General features: G+C 30.4%; 2 protein-coding genes across 5 annotated transcripts; one reads left to right on the top strand and one right to left on the bottom strand.

Annotated features, from left to right (window-relative positions):
* Positions 1-5096: 5096 nt before the first annotated feature.
* Positions 5097-5771, bottom strand: LOC113856264 (RING-H2 finger protein ATL78-like). The gene has a single exon (XM_027488012.1). The coding sequence runs from the start codon at positions 5769-5771 to the stop codon at positions 5097-5099; it is 675 nt and encodes a 224-aa protein (XP_027343813.1).
* An 8183-nt stretch (positions 5772-13954) lies between these two features.
* Positions 13955-19486, top strand: LOC113854815 (autophagy-related protein 13b). 4 transcript variants are annotated; one of them, XM_027486057.1, is made up of 4 exons: positions 13955-14113; positions 14372-15761; positions 15836-16014; positions 18786-19486. In XM_027486057.1, exons 2-4 carry the CDS (start codon positions 14403-14405, stop codon positions 19141-19143), a joined length of 1896 nt encoding a protein of 631 aa, XP_027341858.1. In that variant the 5' UTR covers positions 13955-14113; positions 14372-14402; the 3' UTR covers positions 19144-19486. The 4 variants fall into 4 exon arrangements, with proteins under 4 accessions (XP_027341858.1, XP_027341857.1, XP_027341856.1 ...); XM_027486056.1 differs by having other exon boundaries at positions 14288-15761; positions 18786-19485; XM_027486055.1 differs by having other exon boundaries at positions 13955-15761; positions 18786-19484.
* Positions 19487-21576: the final 2090 nt, after the last annotated feature.

Genomic DNA, 21576 nt, shown 5'->3' on the forward strand with positions numbered 1-21576 from the left:
TTACTGTTTTTACCGACAATTTTTGTTGGAGATTTTGTCAGATCATCCTTATCTTTCTGAGAAAGGAAGATAAATGCCAAAACAATCGTTTTCATTATTGTCAGCTAGATCTTGAAAATCTTCTAGTGGATTGGGATTTTCTGGACTCTTGGTTGATTCTTTATCAAATGGCTTAAGGGATAAAGCCAATAATATTTTATTAATTTCTTTCTCATCCTTAGCTGTATGGAAACTTTGAAGAATTTTATTCTTTCTGACTAAAAATTCTTGATTAGCTTTTTTCGCAATAATCAAATTGACAGTTGGCTTTGATGATTTTCCTTAAAAGCTTAACCATCTATCAATACTCTGCTGATTTATTAAATCCATATTGAATTTAGTCCACCATTTTATTTTTAGGCTTCTGACATGTAGTTATATAGCTGATTCTTCATAAAACTTTGTTGAGTCATACTCCCACATAAATCCTGTTATGGGCCTCCTAAAAATGTAAAAAATGACCAACTCCAGTTATGAGCCTCCTAAAAAAGACCCTACTCCACCAAAGACTCCAACAAAACCCAATAAAGAAAAAGCTCCAATGACTTCTTTACAAGCATTACAATCCTCTCTTATTAGACCTACCTTCCCTCCACTAATAACTCCCGTTGAGTTATCTAATAAATATACAATATTGGAAATTCCTCCAACAAAGTCTATTTCTACTAATCAAAAACCAAGAAAACAAGTATTATGAAAAACTAGATTGTATTCCTATCATGCCAATAGAACCAGAATGGTTTTCATTATCCAAACATGAGATTGCTATGAGAGTATTTCCAAAAGATTGCCATTATGTCCCAAAAACTTATGAAACAAAGCGAAAATATTATGAGTTAATCTTAGTAGATACTCAATCTATTTAACTCATCATAAAGATCAACGTACTCAAGAGATTATATTTTCTAAATTTAAAATATTAAATTTCTTGTCTATTACTAATTGGGGACAACCTTTGTACCAATCTAAAAGTTTTACAATAGATTACCAGCAAAAACAATATAATTATTTTGACTATATACAAGCCTGGAGAAATATGCTCTTTTTGAGACCAACAACACACTCATGGTTTATATGGCTTAGAAAAGGAATATCACTTAAATTTCTAAAGTGGTTTCATTATTGGTGGCATGATTTCAGAGCAACTTTAGATATCTTTCCAGAAAAAGCCCAAGAAAACTTTCAATAATTTGTTAAGAAGACCAATTTCACCAAAGAATGTCAATTATTAGCCTTTATGGCTAGTTTTGGTGTTACTTGGATCAATATGTGGGAGTATGACTCAGCAAAGCTTTATGAAAAATCAGCTATACAACTACATGTTAGAAGCCTAAAAATAAAATAGTGGACTAAATTCAATATGGATTTAATAAATCAGCAGAGTATTGATAGATGGTTAAGCTTTCAAGAAAAATCATCAAAGCCAACAGTCAATTTGATTATTGCAGAAAAAGCTAATCAAGAATTTATACTCAGAAAGAATAAAATTTTTCAAAGTCTCCATACAGCTAAGGATGACGAATAAATTAATAAATTATTATTGGCTTTATCTCCTAAGCCACCTGAGAAAGAATCAACCAAGAGTCTAGAAAGTCCCAATCCACTAGAAGATTTTCAAGATCTAGCTGACAATAATGAAAACGATTATTTTGGCATTTATCTTCCTTTCTCATAAAGATAAAGATGATCTGACAAGCTCTCCAATAAAAATTGTCGGCAAAAATAGTAAAAAAAATCAAGACAAGAATAGTATAAATGATAACAGCTCATCAGATAAGAAAGAATCTTCAACAGGAGGAAACATTCTCTATAAATAGGCGACTAAAAATCAAGAAGGAGAGCGAGAATAGATAAACACTTTTTCTGAACCTTAAAATACTAGCCTTTGTAATCTTTTCTTTTAATATCTCCTATCTTGTAAGAATATCAAAATTTTCATCAATATAATTCTGTAAGCATCCATTATCTTTATTCTGTACTGTCTTTATTCTGTTCTTTCAACTCTTGTTATTTATAAAATTTTTATTATACCTTATTACGTTTTTGCAATGGGTGAAATAGTATTAATAACACATATATATTAGAATAATGTTATTTATACATCAAATTTTGGTCGATTCCTAGTAGCTATATAAAGTAATAAGGGGTTTTCTTTGGTCTAGAAAGTGGGGATTTAAAATACGGCCCAGGAGCCCAGGACGAGCCCAAAGCAAATTTGGGTGGCATAGATATCGAAAAGATTTCGTGGGCCGGTCACTGTTTTAAAAAATGTTCATACTTGTGGACCAAAAGACAAAAGATGTTCATATTTAGGAGGGAGATTCACGATCTAAAGAGAGGGAGATTTATAGGATGATAAAAATAAATAAATAAGGAAGATAATATGTAGATGGTTAATCATGTATGTAATAGAATTTTTATTCTATTATATCTACTTTAAAAGTTAAAGGTTTAGTTAAACTATGTTCACACCTTGTATTTAATTTAAATTAAATGCATTGTGCTTTTGACCAATTAATTTCATCTAGCCGCGATTACTTTACACAATCTTATCTACAACTAGTTGGATACATACATGTGTGTAAAATTTTTTATTATTTGTTTACTAAAATTTTTAATTAAATGTAAATATAATGTGGACTTTGATGTGATGTTCTTTTTATAGGATTTCTTTAGGTTAACAATTAAAGAATAAGTTACACGTCATCTCCCTGTGATTTTATACTTTTTAAATTTGTTTTATTTTTCTCAATAAATTCTTCTACGAAAGTTAAGCGATACAAAAGAAAAAGAAAAGGCAGCACTATAGAAGAGTTAAATAACACAAAAAATATATACAAAAAATTTTAATAACATAAAATATACGAGACATAAATTAAAAAAAAAGTGAAACTATATTAATTTAAGTATAATTTATTCAAAATTAAATCTGCTAAGCTAGCCTTTAACCCATAACTCAATTCCAGAATATTAGTGATCTAATAATGTGAAGGGGGAAAAATATTTCAAGTGTGAATTATTGGCGAATTCAATCTGACTTGCTTTTCCCCATCTCTCTCTCTTCTATTATGCGTGAATTTATAGTTTATAGTGTATCTTTAATATCTTTCCCAGTTTTCTGGTTTTCTTTCCCTCTGATTCGTTCTTTCAGTTCCTAACAACCAATGATAATAACCTCACTTAGCTTTGCCTAGCCATACACCATAAATTATGTTGCATCCAGACTACACTTGTGAAAACAGCTTCATTAAGTATTTATATAATATATTTTTTTATTATACAAAGACTTTATATTATATATTGAATAGTAAATATCTTGAATTAAATTAAAATGAATTTATTATAATAAATTCTTTAGAGTCATAATTATATATTGATCTTTGGCAAATCAAATTCTTCAGTCAGCCAAGATAATGTTGTTAGTCACTGTTGGAAATGAGACATTTTGTGCGAGTTCTATGTTACAACATTTCCCTTTTAGTACATTTATTTGATTGGAAGTTGATTAGTGATTTCTGCCTCAGCTTCCATTTATTATATGCTCCATTGACTGGATAAAGTACGCGCCACTTTGTAATTTTCATGTTACTTTTTAATTATTTGAGTCTAGTTACTGTATCAATCTAGGGGCCGTTCATAAGGATATAATTATTCACGTGGGGGCATTTGTTGCAAAGCAAATTATTTAAAATCTGAATCGAAGTGATTTTATGTTCATTATTCGATTACTCTTTACTATTTTGTTCAATTCGATCACTTTAATTCAATTAATTTAGGATTTGCAGTTAAATGGATTGTCGAACCATGATTCAAGTATCTCACTAATTTTATAACCATAGATGTGAGCAGCAATGCCACCAGTCATAATTTTCTTGTAATATTTATATATATAATATAAAATACGATGAGAAGGAGACGATACCTCTAATCTTATTAGGCAAGACGACGCATTGGTATACTGAGGAGACCAATAGAGAATTAACCTAAATGATTAACACACAATAATGGTTATTGCTTCATTATTTTTCTAGATGTTCAAACATGGCATGGTTCTATATAAACTTCAAAACCCTTCGATAAAATAATGACACTCGAAATACTGGGGAAAAAAAACTAAAAAAACGTATTTTATCTCTTACTGTACGCAAGATACATAAAACAGTAGCTTACATCGAAAAGATAGTAAAACAGTAGTAATTAGCTTGGGTTACTCTCTTGAAAGCTTAGAGTACATTAGTTTTAAACACAAACGTTATTTAAAATTATTTATATACTTTCTACACTTTTGTTGTTTAAAATTAGAGAGGGGTACATGCGATGAAATGTGTACTTTAGTTTTTCATTATCTAAAAGTGAAGCGGTTTAGGAGTAATGTAAGTTTTTCAATCTGCAAATATTATTACAATATTCATTGGCTATTTCATATGAATTAACTTACTTGGATGGAGTGTGTGTGTGTGTGTGTTTGTATTAGCTCCTTTACATTTCTTTCTTCTGTAACGCGTGTAATAACTTGGTAATAATTAGTAACCAAAAGCAACTAATTTAGTAACTCTTGGGGGCGAACTGTGGACAAATAAAAAGTGGCTTATTTGCTTCAGTCACCTCAGTTATGATGTTAAAAATATTGATAAAGTCAGAAATAACAATGATATGCATAAGGTGGCGCAGATATACGTACTACATCGCATTACCTTATCTTCTTGTTAAATTACTAACAATCATTCACTTGCATTATATATATCCCACTTGATCTAGTGACCTGTGTAAATTAAATTTAACAAAGACACGATAAAATCCCAGTTCAATTAATAACTTCAAAATATTAGTTATTGAAAAGAATGCAGTTACAAATAATTTTAACTAGTTTATTTTACATCTGAGGTCAAAACAAAACAACTGAAAATTCCAACTCTAAACAAACATTGATTCACCAACAACCACCTCATTGATTATGGTTGATTGGTTTGGCTAGCTATGTAGCCATATTTCAGAGTTAACTTACTAACTCGAGGCAAAGGACCATTATGAAAGAAGAGTGTAGTAAAATAATTTAGCTAGCATACTTCCCTATAGTTACGCTCAAAACCTTCATGTTCTAGCGGTTCGATCCTTATAATAGTTTGTGGCACAGGTGGTTGTTGTGATCCAACAATTTTTCTACAAGTCTCAATGAGGCACTGTCTGCACTTGGGGCATGAAGAGTGTGAACTTAGCCATTTGTCAATGCAACGAACATGGAAACCATGGTTGCACTTTGGTAAAATGCGAACCTTATCACCATGTGTGAACTCTGAGAGGCATATCACACACTCTGTGTCCAAACCTGGAAGTTTTAACTCTGTTGAGTAGCTCACAGTAGGGAAAGTCTTAAGGGCTTTCTTCTTGATTCCTTTGTTGGCCAGTCGGGGTGAAGGGTTATTATTGTTGCTTGCACTTGGAGGGTCAAGGATGACTATGCTTGAACACCTTAAGACACACCTCATGATGGAGTTCAACCCTAGCGAGCAAACAACAGCACACAGTAGGACTGAGAGTATCATGACAACATTTGCATCGAAGTTATGTCCTCTGAAATATGAGTCTGTTGAATTGTAGTTGTTTATGGAAGCTGGAGAAATGGCTGAGTTAAGTGAATGGTGAAGTGGATCTTGAAGGAGTAGCTTTCTTGAGTGAGAGTCCTCCAGAAGGTCATGGAACAGTTGTGAAGTAAAGGAAGTAGAAGCATACATGTTTGTTGGGGATCTTGATGATATGTTAGTTAGAGCTTGAGGGTTGGTTACCTTAGACCTTAGGGGATTATATAGGGGAAGTTTATAACATGGAAGGATGTATGATATGATAGGATTTATGAAATCTAGATATCTTTGATTGGACTATGAAACTATAATTATTTTGCGACTGGTGGGTTGTTAGAATATTCCTATCGAGTTTTGGCTAGGGTGGGGATTTTAACTTTTTATCTTGCTTGTTAGAGATAGATTTAGAAGCATATGGAACATCCACTGACCAAGCCTTTCTTGTATATTATATTTAGCTTTCTAAGATGGGTCCATTTCTGTTCCACTTTACACGAAGCAGGGTGTGCCTGGTGGCACCGTGGCAGCTGGATTTCACAAATCTTATATATCGGATTGCTGTTACTACTAAATAAAAACCCCCCACAAGCCCATGAAGGAATTATGAAGCTTCTTGAAGGATATGAGTTGGAATAATATAGTTTCAGGTTGATTCAGTGTCCCATATTTTGGGACCCTATGATCAAAAGTTGAGCAAAGGTGGCCTTGTCCGTACTGGTCCACATGAAAGAGTTCAAGAAATGGTTTCTGTATTAGAAATGTTATTTTTGCAATAAATGTTGTTTTATATATATATAAATTAGTGACAGATAAAAAGAAAAGAGAGAGAACAGGTATATAGATGAGTGATGTAATAGACAGACATAAAAAAAATATTTATTGTAGAAATTTGTGTAAAAAAGTTTATAACTCTTTTATTTTCAATGCACAACTTCCTTTTGGTAGACCCAACCCAACATGCTTCCAATGCGACAAGCTGAGGTTCAACACTCACTGTTAAACAAAAAACCAAAGGTTTAAAACTTAATTGAAAAAAGAAATTATTTGATTTTGACATACATGATATTATTTGAGATAATAGTATGAGACCTTATCAACTATAATCAAAATGGTGGGAATAATTTTGATGTGTTTCAGATGGGGTTATGGTACCAATCCTCAATCCTATAGTAGACTCAACAAATTAATGGTCCAAGTAATAAAATATCTCAAAGGCTTAAACTATATATAATAAAATTGTAATTGAATTATTATAAACTTTTTCCTTCAAAAAGGAATTCTATTTGGTATAGAATTTAAACGAGTTCCGAAAATTGATGTTATATTGTTTTTTCACACCCCTTTATACGACAGATGTTGATGTTACAAGCGGCATTTACATTTTATTACAGAATAATGCCACTTTCCCCCAACATTTTGAATCATAACGATGGCCTCTTAATTGCTTATGCCTGTCGTTGAATGTGACACGGTTTCATATAAAATATCTAGTATTTATCTGTTCAATATTTTCTCTGTGATTTAAAATTGTTACGTTTAGACCTCAAAAGAAATTGTTACATTTAATTCTACCTGTAAAACTAGCAGTAGCCGAAGTAACTTAACTTGCTTTTTACCAAAAAAATAAATGATATACAGTTTAATCAACTTCTGTTTTACAATGACGAGTATTTTTGTTTGAAAGGTGAAATAGTTAGTCATGTGTATTGTTTTGGTAAATAATACAGACATTATAAGATATTCAAGCAATTATATTTATCATTAACTGAGTGTGTTTGATTGCACGTTAAATTCTCACGTTAATACAGAAATTATCTCATGTGGCATCAAAACGAACGTGTACTTTCAGTGTCCCAAACATACTATATTTAGAATTAAGACAACAGTTCTGTAATTTTGAACCAGCAACTCGCTAGGAAGTTTATTTTTGTTGGGTATTAAAATTCCAAAAGAAGTTCTATATATGTCCACCATAAGATGCGCCATTCCTTGTACATGATACTATGTTTGTAATATGTTATTGTTTGGCTGTCATATCAAAATATATGTTTGAATCCAAAAATGGTCCCAAATCCTAGCTGCTATATATAAATTTGTTATACAATCTTCACACCATGCAAGTAGATAGATCGCAATCTCTTGGATTTAATGAATTGTGGCTCCTAATTAAAGCATCGTCGTTAATGATATCACAAATGATCCAATTTGCAAAATGTTTAAGCCAAATTTGATTTCCAATCGGATTCAAATTGTCTACAGCTGTACTTTTTACACGGAAAGTGCTTTATATTAGGGTCGGATATTATAAATTTAATGAGGTAATTTACGAGGAGACAAGTGGAGAGAGCTTCTTTTATACTTGTTTATTAGCTTAGCTTTGTATGATTGTATTTATTATATTCCTATACAGTAATTAACCATGGATGAGTAAGGTATTGGGCTTGGCCGTCGCTAAAGGTGATGCTTTAATTGTTATTTTTTATATCGTAATTTTTTGACAACACTTTCTTTTTTATCTTTCGAAAATAAGTTTGTGAAATTATTAATTTTTAAAATTTTGAAAAAGCTAATACGAAAGAAAAGGGGCATCCTTTTGCTTTTCCCTCTGGCAGTACTACAAGTACCACTACTTGGATCCGTATCTTGATGGGTTGGATCTCACTACTGTTATTGTTTCTGAGGGCCCACATCGAAGAATAGATAAGAGAAAGACCGACAGAGACAGTGGTCTTTTGTGCGGCATAAATAACTACAACTATGCAAAACATATTAAGGAGATATTAAATTATTTTGTGTTCATGTTGTCCAATAATAATGAACAATTAGATGAACATGCACATGCTATGTCTTCATCAATGATTCACTTGTAGATTTGTGCCTTGTGAGTTTGCTGAAACCGGTATCGTAAACATTTCAAATTAATTATAAGGAAAATGTGTGTAATGAATTAGGATAATATTTTTAAAATATAAGCTAAAAAGATATTGAAAATTATGGAAATTATTTACACAATTTATTCAAAATAATTAAATTTTAAAAAGACAAGATAAATCTTATTTTTTAAAGGAGAGTAAATAAAGGGATTTATACTTAATTTAAATAAATCTTTATAAAAAGTTAAAGAAATAAAATAAAACAAAATTTCCCTCTAAGATAATATTAACTTATATTTTTCTTTCTTTTAGAAGTTTTCTCAGTTGTTTTTTTTAATTTAAGATGTATAAGCTAATTTTAATTTATTAGAGAAATTTTTTTATTATAAAAAACTGTATTTTTATTTAACATATCGAGCTAGATACTTAAGATAACTAAAGATACAATTAGTGCCTTAAAAAATTATATATGTAGAATATTATTTATGAGAATTTGATGCCTAACTAAGTTTTTTTTTTTTTTTTTATGGACTTCCCTTCTCTTTAGGAAGGGATCGAAATCAAGCCGAACACAATTTTAGAAAAAGTAAATATTAAAAACAAAATTAGAGTAGCTTTTCTTAATGAACAAAAGCCTAAAAGTAAAGATTAATTTTACATAAAAATAATAATCAGATAAGTTGTACCTTTAAAAAAGAAAGACCTCAAAAAGTTAGATCAAATATTACCTAAGTGGTTGATATGTTTAACAATTAGTGAAGGCTGCTTTGTGTAAGCATTGATAATCAATTATCGATTTTCAATTACATCTACTGCGTAATCATATATCATAAATTTCCTGGACCATTACCCATCTTACTATTCGTCTTTATCTTTCTCAGACTTAAGTGGTGCTTGACACGGCATTACTGAGACTAGCCGTCAGATTACAACCGGAATACGTAAACAGTATTATATTTTTTATGAACGAATTTTATCAACTTTCATATTTAAATATTTAATAATTTGAGTGATTAGATAAGTATTAAATTAATAAAAAGAAAGTGTAAGTGAATCTCCTATATAATTAGTTGCATTTATTACTTACATTTGCTTTATATTATCGATCTCTTTTTTAAGTTAAAAAATTATTTTGCTATGTGCATTCGTGTTTAGGCCTATAATAACTTTACAATTGCAAAGTATATGTGTGTGATGTTAACAGGACAGTTAAAACCATATATAATATTCATGCCTGTGGTTTGTGCAAACAGGATTAAATTATCTCGTCCTAAGATCTTATGTTTGATCTTTCTAGAATTCTTTTTAGTATTGAATATTTCGCTTTTTGGCTTTGCTTGGTTTCTTTTCTCCTTTTTGTTTCTTTGGTTTGGTGTTCGCCCCTTTATTAGGTTCCCCAACTTAAATATATGGTTTTACTTTACCATACGTAGGTTAAGACCTAAATGGATGAAAATTTTCACTTGTTTATTCTCATTTCCTACGCATTAAGTGAACTTGAAGTCCGTAAAGCCATGTTGATACTTCATTCGCTGTAGCAAACCTATCATTTTGCATTCTTATCTTAAAAGACAGACAATTTATATATACTTTTTCAATGTGTTGTCGAAACTTAATAGATGACATGAGCTATACATAATCATCGATCGAGCTACCATATAATTGGGGTACAGTGGACATCAATATTATTTTTTCAATGCAAGTAGTGTGATATATTTTTACCAAAAAGGACTTGTAATATCGTTAGACAGATTCCAATGGCAAGCCAATTGGCATGGCGTTGATTGCCTTCTCTGTGAGTATAATCAGTGAACAAGAATCCCAATCCAAAATATATACTTTTTTAAGTGTCCACACACGCATGCAAAGAATGTTCAACTAATTATACTGGTATGATTACTTTTATCTTACACTGTTCAATAATTTTTTTAAAGATAGTTTTACTTTAAAATCTATCATTAAACCAAAAATCGATATAGATGATGTGATAATATATACTTAAAATTTTAGAATACATTTAGTGCTAGCTTACAAGGTTAAGTTTTATAAAGTCTAATATAACGTAGCTTTTATAAAAGCTAGGTTATGTGTTTGTGTAATAAGTTATATTTTATAATATTTAATCTATTTCCTAAATTTAAACCTATCAATATGGTTTTAGGGACTTAGTGTTCGTAAGCCTTCAAATAGATTAAATTTATACATATAATTTTAAAATATTATTTTGTGATTGATACTCTTTTGGAGAAAGATCCTATGAATATGAAAATTTGGTGAGTTGATTTCATGAAGCCTATGGAATGGAAATAGTAAAAGTGGGGGACACAAGAACTGTTGTGAGTGCTAAACCTCAACAAGCGAATTTTTCTACTGTTCTTTCAAAAGAGGGTATGACGTAAAACCTGATACATGATATTTCTTGCATCTCTTAAATGTTGTCTTGCAAGATCTTTCTTGTTTCTAAGCATCATGCTGTCAAATTCGACAAATCATATTCATACGATAAAACTTAACAATTCTTTTTTTACGATTATTAGAAAGACAAGCAAAACAGAGAAAAACAAATATAAGATAAATAATATAATTCAAAAAATTTAAATTGTGAATATTCAACTTAAATGCACTTTTCATCTCTGCTAGAGTGGGTGACTAGTTCACTAGATAGTAATATATCGAGATTTATTATATCTTTCAATATATCTTGCAAATATTTAAGTGAATTGATCATACCGTTTGTGTCAAATTTAATTGTTATTGCATACACTTAACAATCATGAAGAAGGATAAAATTTATTTGTTATTAGTGTCATTTATTAGTTAAAATTTTATTTTAATGAAAGATTTATATTTAATATTATTGTAAATTGTCGATATAAGACTTTAAATTTTATTAATAAACAACTTTAATACTAATGAAATTATATTAGAACTACCATAAGATCTAAGATAATTGATTATACAGTTTGCAGTTTTATTTTATGTTTTGGCAAAATATGTTTGTAAAATTTTATAAACCGTTTTCTTACTTAACCAATGGGCCCAAATATTGGGCCGAAAACGGTTATAGTATTTCATAGTCCACTTTCCGTTTGTTTCGTCAGAAACTTTCTGGGTTTAAAACCCACAAACTATTGTCAAGCCTTCGTTTAAATTTGGGTTCAGATCCTAACTTGTGAGTAATGGCCCAACTCTTTATATTGCGTGCTTTTTTCTTTTTCTCTTCCCCATAAGTCATAAGAAACATTTTTTTTTCATTTTTTTTATGTTGTCCCATTGCACTATGATTAAAATAATATCAAGGCAATTAATCTTAATAATGATAAATTCTAAACAATTATAGACATAGGAATAAGAAAAATACATATCTATGCATTACATGTATACAAAGTCAAGCGTGATAAAAAAAAGATATTAAAAATAGCTGTAGGTCTATATCTTCGAATTATTTAGGTGAGATGTAACATGTAATTATCATTTTTTACTTTTAAAATTTTTAAATGAGTAATTATTATTTTTTATAAAGATGGATCACAGAATGAAAATCTTTTTTATATAAAAATTCACTTTACCAATTTAACTATTAAATTATATATTTTTGTGATGATGATGTTATATAATTTACATAATTTTAGCATTCATAAATATATAATTAAATAATAATTAATTGTTTACATTATAATAATATATCAGTTGCTATGGATAAAATTGGATCCGAGTAATCAATATATATTATAATACTATTGAATTTTTCAAGCCGCTATTTATTATTTGAACTAAATCTTAAATGTTATCAAATTGTGTTTCACTTTTTTTATGTGATCACTTATAATTTTTGTTTAGTAATTAAAAAAATCGATGATATATTTATTTTTTTTAATATAGAGTAACAAGTTTCAATAATCAATTATTTAAAATTATGATATATTTATTTTATACCGATTCCTGCATTAGTTTCTTTTTACAATTTAACATTAAAATAAAAGAAAAAGTTAATAAACAAGGAAATGTAACTAGAAAGATGCATATACTGTAAGAGTACAAACAAAATAAAAAAATAAAAAGTTCTCTTAGAGTCCATGTTATTTTTCTTTAGATAGTAACTAAAAGTTGCATATGTAATATTAAATTAAATTAAATTTTAAATAATTAATTAAAAATATTTTTAAATTTCATAAAATTTCAAAATAAATAATAATTATTAATAATAAATAAATTATTTAAAATAAAAAAAATTATAAAAAAAGTTAAATTTAAATTATATTAAATTTTAAAATAAATATACAATGTGAACAAATACATGACGAAAGAAAATCAATCTCTATCAATAGTTTGATAATATTTATAAAATTTATTTTATTTAAAAATATATTTAAAATAATCTTATTCATTTAGTATCACTTATGTAACGCGTATTTTTTTATGTGACAAATTTTTTAATTTAAAATTAGAGAAAAACTTAACAAATATAGAAATGTAACCATAAAGAAATATATACTATCGGAAATTTACTCAATAATGGGAAAAAAAATAATGAGTTCATAATCATCTCCTTTAAATAGTAATACTCGTATCTGTATCGTTATAGTTTTTCCTAATTTATTATTATTTTTAATTTGAAGTAAAGAGACATTTAACAATTAAAAAAGTGTAACCATGAAATTAATAATATACCAGTATCACAAATTATTCTAAAGGAAAAAACCAGTCCTTCTAAAGTATGGCAAATTTATTATTATTTTTGTATGGTTAGTTTTTTCCTGATATTTTAAAAATTAAAAGTAGAAAGAAAATTAACAGAGAGTAAGAAGGAGTGCGTATGGATCCTTTCCTTTGTATGGTGATACCATTAGTAAAATAAAAAATAAAGCTAACATACAATAAAGTATAAAAAATGGACTAATGTCAATATAAATTTTTGTCAGACAGATTAAAAAATAAATCCATTTATTTTGTTAAAGAAAATTGGAATATCTACGTGTACCGTCTATCAGCCCCACTCTTACAAGATCATGATGATTCTTGTAACATATAAATTAACACGGTTTTCCGACCATCAGAAAATAATAATAATAATATATCAATTATTTTCTCTTATTTGAAAACCAAAAATTTAAACTGAAATTATACATAATTAATTTTGAAATTTTATAATATTTGTATATTACAGAGAAATTTGGCTAAAAATGTAAAAGCAGGATTATTTATTTAGTTTAAATTGGTATAATAAACTCGAGTTAGTTTAAATTGACATTAAGATTAGAGTAAATAGATCCTCATTTTTTATTTAACTTTAGAGGATAAACAGATGCGGTTTAGTATTTAACATGTAACAGAGTCAAACTCGAAACAGAAAAAGTGAAAAAGCGAAAAGAGAGAGAATTGAAGTGAAAGGAGGGTACAAAAATTGTGAGAGATCATTGGAACTGATAATCAAAGTCAATAGAGCGTTTAAGGCAACAACGGCCTCTGTCAACGGGTCCCACTCTTCCACTCTTTTCCTTTGCTTCTCTCTTCACTCTTCTCTTTTCATGTAAACTCACAGAATCAGAGATAAGGCCCCATCATCAACCCTTTCAACTAACGAACCACTCTTCTTTCACTCTCCCTCCAAAGCCAAAGAAGGTAAACATTATCTCTCTTCTCTGTGTCTCCAATCTCTCTTTTTGATTCTACGACAAACCAAAACAATCCTCAACTCTGTTTTTTCATTTTTTTAATAGCTGGCAGTTTTTTATAGGGAAGAATCGAACTGATTTTGTTGTTGTCGTGTTTTTTTTTTTTTTTTCAACCACCTAGTAACAGAGTCGATGTTGGGGGTGCATTTGAATATTGAAGTTCTTGTGTGTGATGCTGGTGTTATTTTGTGGTTTTGTTGTTGAGGGTTGTGTTTGACAATTGTCACCTAGAAACCATGGCATCATCTCATGGTAATGCACACTTGGAGGCAGCGAAGATGGAACAAATAATCACCGAGTTTTTCGCGAAGAGCCTTCACATAATACTTGAATCGAGGGCACTTCATGTGTCTTCGCGTAATTCCTACGGCGATCAAGCTGTTTCATCTCCATGTTCATCGTCTTCAGGTTCGTCGAGTGTGAGACCGAGGGATAAGCGGTTCAATTTGGCGCTGCGGGAGTGTCACGTGGCGTTGGAGAACATTGATCTATGGCGCCAGAGCAATCGTGAGTACATGGTGATTGATGTGATTTTGGTGCAGAGGCCACTGGAATGGGACCCTGTGGCTGTTAATTTTTCTCCCAAAAGGGTTATTCCTAGGAGTTATTCACTTAAATCGAGATACCCTTTTGGGTGGAACAATGATCAGGAAGAGTTGGGGGTTGTGGCAAGGAGTGAAAAGATTGTGGAGAGGTGGGTGGTGCAGTATGAGAGCAAGAAAACAAGGGATTCTAATTCTGGCAATAGGAGGTCAAGTAGTGTTGCTTTGCATAACTTGTATAAGAAATTAACTTTACTTTTGAGGTCTTTGTATGCCACTGTTAGGCTTTTACCTGCTTATAAAATCTTCAGAGACCTTAATTCATCTGGACAGATTAGGTCCTTTACACTTGCTCATCGTGTGTCTTCTTTTGTTGAGCCCTTCACCCGAAAAGAAGATGCTGAAATGATGAAATTTGGCTTCACCCCTGTCGATACTTCTTCTGGTAGGTTGTGTCTTACAGTGATGTATTGCCCATCAGCCTCAGATGTGAGCTCTGAACCATCAACTCCTATGTCTCCACAAGTTATAACTGACTATGTTGGGAGTCCTTTGGCTGATCCACTGAGGAGGTTTCCTTCTCTTCCTGTGGCAGGATTCCCATTGCATGGCTCTCCATCATCGTTGCCGTCTTCAAGGCAACGCAGTTGGAGTTTTGACTATTGTAGAGCATCGCCTCCTTCTTGTTTACCATCTCCTACTTATTCAGAATCACTCTCATCGGTGTCTTATGCAAGTTCTAGGCGTTTTCCACCTGCAATTTTGCCTCCTCATCCAACTGAGATATCTTTGATTCAGAAGAAGAATACAGGTTTTGATGAGTATTATCCCTCTCCATCACCTTCAACCAATAATTCTGGGTCGTTACCATGTAAAACACTTTTACGATCTGAAAGTGCCCCTGTTAGCATACCTACTGCTGAAGTTGCTAATTCCCCTGGATACTCAAGTAGGCATAATTTGCCTCCCTCTCCTCCTCTAAGAGGTTCAAGGTGTACTTTTAAGATTGATAGAACTACAAACACAATGCAAACAGGTGCAACGGTTGAGAAGGTATGTCTTGTGCTTACCACTGAACTTTTTCGATAGTTCAAAATATTTGATTTGTTAACTTCTGCTTTGTGCAGTTTTCTCTTGGAAAAGATGAGTTTCGAAGACATTCTGGAGTCAAGATATCAGCTAACAGCTCACCACAGATTTCAATTTCCAGAAGCTCCAGTAGGTCTTATCAGGATGATTTTGATGATACTGATTTTACTTGTCCATTTGATGTGGATGATGATGATATGACAGATCCTGGAAGCAGGTACCGTGTGACTGAAATTCAATGGCATTTATGCTTGCTTATCGGCTAATCATGTACATAATTATTAGCATATAACTTAGACATGGTAATAACGAATAATGTCTTGTTGGAGAGAGAGAAACAATCTTTTTGAATATGACTAGCAGACCATACAACCAATCGTAGTTGGTCCTCGCATTGCTGGATAAGTTTGTGTCTTTTTTTCTCTAGCAGGACCACATTTTGCTATTAAAAAATAGATCTAAATCCATAAAGAGGGTAAGCAGTTAATTCATGTTGAACTGGTTATAGGAGCACTGCCATCCCACTGGAATGTCATGCTTCTGGTCTGGGAAAGTCTGGGCAAATAGACTTATGGGTTTTTAGTGGACCGGGTGTTTCATATTATGTTAACTATATCATGGGAACACGTTTTGACTAACTGGTTCAAAAAGTAGGGAATAATTTCTATTATTTTAATTTCATTGTTTCTTTCTTCAGCATAGTTTTTCATATGTAATATCTGAACACTGTTTTATCACTCTTCCTCTTTTTCTGCTTTAGAGATTGACGTTTAGACATTAATTGGTATATACATCTGCTTTTGGATATGCACATAAATATTTGGCTTCACTGATATTTTGGTGAAAGTTTTGCATGTTTTTTATTCTTCTTCAAATCTGTAAAATTGCTCCTTGAAATTGTATAAATGTTTATGATGTGTACGCCAATGACTATAATATTGAAATGACTTGGATGCACTATTATTTTCTTATTTTGTTTTATACCATCTTTGAAGTGTATTTAGTTGCTATTTAATTTAATGTTTTCGAAAAATAAGTGATTGATGTGGCATATTTTGAGTTAATGAATTTTCCGGCTCTGCCTTTTTCTTCTTTAATGGTGTATTATAGTATAGCGCTTAAACAATCAACGTTAATGCATTCACTCTTGTGCCTGCCCATCATGTTCTTACGTCTCCCTTTCACTGATTCTCTGACTGATAAAAAAAATTGATCTAGTTCATCTAGTTATATCTAAAAACCCAGTCAGATGTTTGAGAGGGCTTAATAGACAAAATAGCAGAATTACCTGGATCATATGTATCCTCCTTACTGTTATTTGGTTGGAAAAACGGATCCATAATTTTTTGTTGATGGAGAGGGGTGTGAGGTTTCCTTCGTGCACCTCATTGCTGCCATACTGTTGATTCAAATACAAGATCAATCTATTGTATAAAATTACTTAAAAAATTTTCTTTTTGGGAGAGGGGATGTATGGACTTGTAACCCAAGGATATTTCAACTGTTCCTGCCAGGTTGATGGTAGGTAGTCATTTGGAGAGAGGGGGTGCTTAATTCATGATTAGATTTTGTTACAATTAATATATGGTAAGCTATTTTATTTTTCTAGAAGAAACAAAATTCAAAGAGAAAAGAGGAAAAATGGGAGGATAAGATATCCTCCAAGAAAGAAAAAGAAAATACATCATAGAATATGAAAAAAATAAAAAAATTGAAGAGTGCTGCTATGCTGCCCAATCTCTTTGCATATTTGAAATGGAAATTCCTTTGAAACAGACCCAAGGGGAATACCAAAAAGAGGTCGCAGACAAAATATAGACCATGACAAATTAAGAGGCAAAGAGACAACCCTTAAAGATGGGGGCATTCTGCACAGGATTGGAGATCATGAACTTGAGGATCATCCTCATCATTGGAAGTAGGATGTTATATATGTCTTTACTATTGATATTGAACCACAAGCTTGATACCACTAATTGCAGAGTTGAAGTTAGACCTCTCATGAGGAAGGACCCTGGCTGATCAATGGTGAAATCTTACCTGGTCACCTTTAGTAGTTTTAGGAGAGGTCCACCTTATCATCATTACTGTTATACAAGGTAACAATAACAATCAAGTCTTACCCCACTAGATGAGGTCAACTGATTGTTATATAAGTTTGGTGGAAAAAAAGTTAATATTGGTGATACATGATTTTCTATTAGTGATAGTACTGGCTGTTTTTCTGAGGTACTTACAGATTGTGACTTCATTTAGAAGGAGCACTTTCATCATGGTTCAGGATAGCTACTACCAGTTGATTAGCACACATTTAGGAGATCCAATAATTTGGAACTTTTTTGCTCTTTGTTATGAGAAAAGATTGGCGGATAAAAGTAGTTTAAATGTGATTTGAGAGATGACTGAATGCAAAGACATTAAGTGGTATATTTGCATCAGGATAGATGAAGTAATTTGATTGCTGACTATAGTGTAGTGGTTTCATTATTATTTATGCTAGGAATTAGTTTGTAGATCTGGTATATACTATATTATTGAATATAAAATCAATTTACTGGCTGAAGGACACTGTTGCATTTTTGGTTGAATATTTTGATTTGATGAAATTTAGCCACTCCAATAAATCTGTCAACTGTTTCCTTTTGTGCTAATATATTTAATTGAGTTTTGATTGAATAAAAGAAAAAAAAAATAATTCAACTGGCAAATCACAGAACAATGGTAGACATTTTCATATTAATTTTGATTTTGAATAGTTGGTATCCATCTAGATAAGGGTGTCCATTCAGGTATGACACTCAGTGAAAAACTATTTGTGCTAATCACAAATTCACATATAATAATTTTTCCATGTTCAGTCAGAGACCAAATAAAATACATAATCTTGTTACTTTTGCTACTTTTTCTCCCCTTAAGTTATAGATGACATAAAATATGCTAGATTGTGTTTTTAATTTTGGAAGTTTAATATGCTTTTTGTGCTTCCAGAGCGGAATCTTTAGATCATGGTCATATTGCTGAGACACTTGAAGCTGGAGGATTCTTTCCTATTAGGAAGTCTCATGATGCTGCTGTTGGTGCACTTGTACATATGCTGAAGAAAGCACCACCTCTCCGTCAAGATTTCTCCACTTCAGAACACCTGTCACAAGGAACAGGTCCCGAAACCTGGAACAATAACAATCAAGAACCAAATCATGTCCTAGAGGCATCAAGGCCAGTGAGCTTAATGTCTTCTGGGATCATAGCCACTAGGAAAACAACAGCTGATGCATTGGAAGAGTTCCAAGGTTACAGAGAGATGAAGAACTTGTTGCTTATGCGAGGTGGTAAGCCACAGATATAGTACATATATTATACTACACTTATGCTTCTGCCAAATGGCATTCATGCTGATGTTTTAAATCCTTAAAACATATGTACAGCTTTGAACTTTTTTTCCCTTGATAACCAGAAGAATATGTTCTTAGTTTTGAAATTACGTGTAAATATGATGATTAAGTCTACTTGACTTTAGATTTTGATCTATGATCAGGCCTAAGCTGGCTGGCATGATACAGCCATATATTATTGTGTATAATAAAACTGCCAATCCTTACTCACTGTATATAGCATGGCAGAAGCTTCATTTACAAGTTGTAGATTCATTAGCCCTTCTCTCGATATATAGAATTTTTAATTATGTTATGTACATAGTGAAAGATCATAATGACGCCCATGTCTAGTGATTACATTCAAATTAATTTTGGACGTGATGTATCAACATTATTTTCATGTGAGGCAAATAGTTCGCACAAAGTTGCTCATGAAGAGGAAAATACAAGTTTTTATATTGCTTAGATAGATAAGCAAGAAAATTTAGAGGTTGGAACCCATAGGAAAGAAAACACCCTTACAGAAATGAAAAGGCTATCATAATTTTATATTAATAAAAAAATTATATAATAAAAAAGTTTAGAATTTTGAAGTTAAATTAATTATTTTATATTATTTATTTATTTATTTATTTTTATTATTTTTTATCTTTCATATTGGTAGAGAGATTGTTTTGCTTATTTCTTTCTTATTTTTATAAATTTAAATAATATATCTCTTTTATTCTATTTTTTTAATTTCTTTCTTTTGTATGTTATTTTTCATCCAAATGGAGGATAAATTATTTATTAAATTGTGGGTTTTTTCATTATTAAATTTTATTGTTTCAACAAAACTAATTCGTCTTTTTCTCGGGGACAGGTGGGTGGTGCCATTCACTAAGTATTCCTACATCTCGAGTGTGAAACTAATTACTTTGGACATTTGCAATCCTTGCAATTTAATAATGATAATCCCATTAATTAAGAAGCCCTCGTTAGCATATCACTTCTTAATTTTATTTAACAACAGACTTATAAGTCTTATTTATTAGATTAATAGCTAATTAATTTATTCTTTTTTGTAAAAACAAGGTGTATGTATGATGACTTAATCTCATTAGTATTACACTCAAATACAACACTTTTAACAGAATATTCTTCTTAATTTCTTTCCCTTTCATGACACGTAGATTGGATATATACTTGCCAACAAGTGGTGAAGCACCACAACAAAATAATTGAAAGGATGTAAATTAATGTTCTATCAGCTGGGTAGAGTAGAACTTGTATTCCATTTATAAAAAAAATGATATATTATATTTTATTTATTAATGTAAAGAAACTCTTAATAATGGTTACCCATTAATTTGGTAGTTCTTATCATGAAGTCATTATGATTGAAGTGACTTCAGCTAAAAGTGAGTTTTGTTTGGCTGGACTGAAAACTCTTTTCCGTTTGCCCTTGTTTTTCTTCTACCCAATAAGCTGGGAATGTCATTCTCTCAAGGATTTTAATCAGTTTTTTTCTTTTTCTTCTTCTTTTTCTTTTTTCTTCTCATGTACCAAAAAATGATTTCACTTTAGTCTCACTTGATTCATGTTGTATGATCGTGATCTTTCCCGAAAAAATAATTATTTTGGTTACAAAAATGATAAAAATTTGGAAAGAATATGAATGAGGTTGAGGATTTGAACCACATAACTCTCTCTTTCTTATGCAATAATTTATTATATATATATTTTTTACATATATACATTTAATTTTTTTTTAAAAAATTATATGAATCTTCTGAAAAAAAAACAATTTTATTCGATCTGAGTAGAATTAATATAAATAATAAAATTTTCCTTCTAAGCATTTAATACAATTATATTTATTAAATTTCAAATTTGAGACCATAATTTAAGTTTAAATAATTTTCTAGCAAGAAATTTACGTATTTAATAATAAATTTAAATATATTTTGAAAAATGGCTTAATTTTTGAATTTATTATCTTATGAAAAATTATGTGCATGAAAGAAAATAATGCTAATAAAATATAAAATTAAATAGAGAGTAAAGAAATTTGACTAAAACAAAATAACATAAAATTAAACATAGCACTATAAGTATTATGGGTGTTACTTTTTTTAATCAAATGAAAATTTTATCTCAATAATTATTACCAATTTTAATAGTTAAGATGAAAGTAATTATTAAATAAATGAATAACTTATTTTGACTAAAGAACAATGCTTATTTACGTTTTATCCTTTAAAATATTCCTGAAGTAAATTTTATATTTGGCTCCTGTAATAGTTTCTTATCTTTAATCTAGTCTATAGTATAAATTTGATTATTATACATTAAAATAAAGGTACCACCTTAGCGTTATCACGTCAAACCGCATACCAACATAGATGTGATTAAGAATAACAATT

Source organism: Abrus precatorius, unplaced genomic scaffold (genome assembly GCF_003935025.1).
Source record: "Abrus precatorius isolate BTA unplaced genomic scaffold, Abrus_2018 Scaffold11, whole genome shotgun sequence".
NCBI lineage: Eukaryota > Viridiplantae > Streptophyta > Magnoliopsida > Fabales > Fabaceae > Abrus > Abrus precatorius.

Bases quoted from the DNA above. Each gene is read 5' to 3' on its own strand.
- LOC113856264 (XM_027488012.1), bottom strand. From the start codon at position 5,771: ATGTATGCTTCTACTTCCTTTACTTCACAACTGTTCCATGACCTTCTG.
- LOC113854815 (XM_027486058.1), top strand. From the start codon at position 14,403: ATGGCATCATCTCATGGTAATGCACACTTGGAGGCAGCGAAGATGGAA. The intron at 15,771-15,835 runs GTGCTTACCACT...TGCTTTGTGCAG, and splicing joins CGGTTGAGAAGGTATGTCTT to TTTTCTCTTGGAAAAGATGA. The intron at 16,015-18,785 runs GTACCGTGTGAC...TTGTGCTTCCAG, and splicing joins ATGACAGATCCTGGAAGCAG to AGCGGAATCTTTAGATCATG.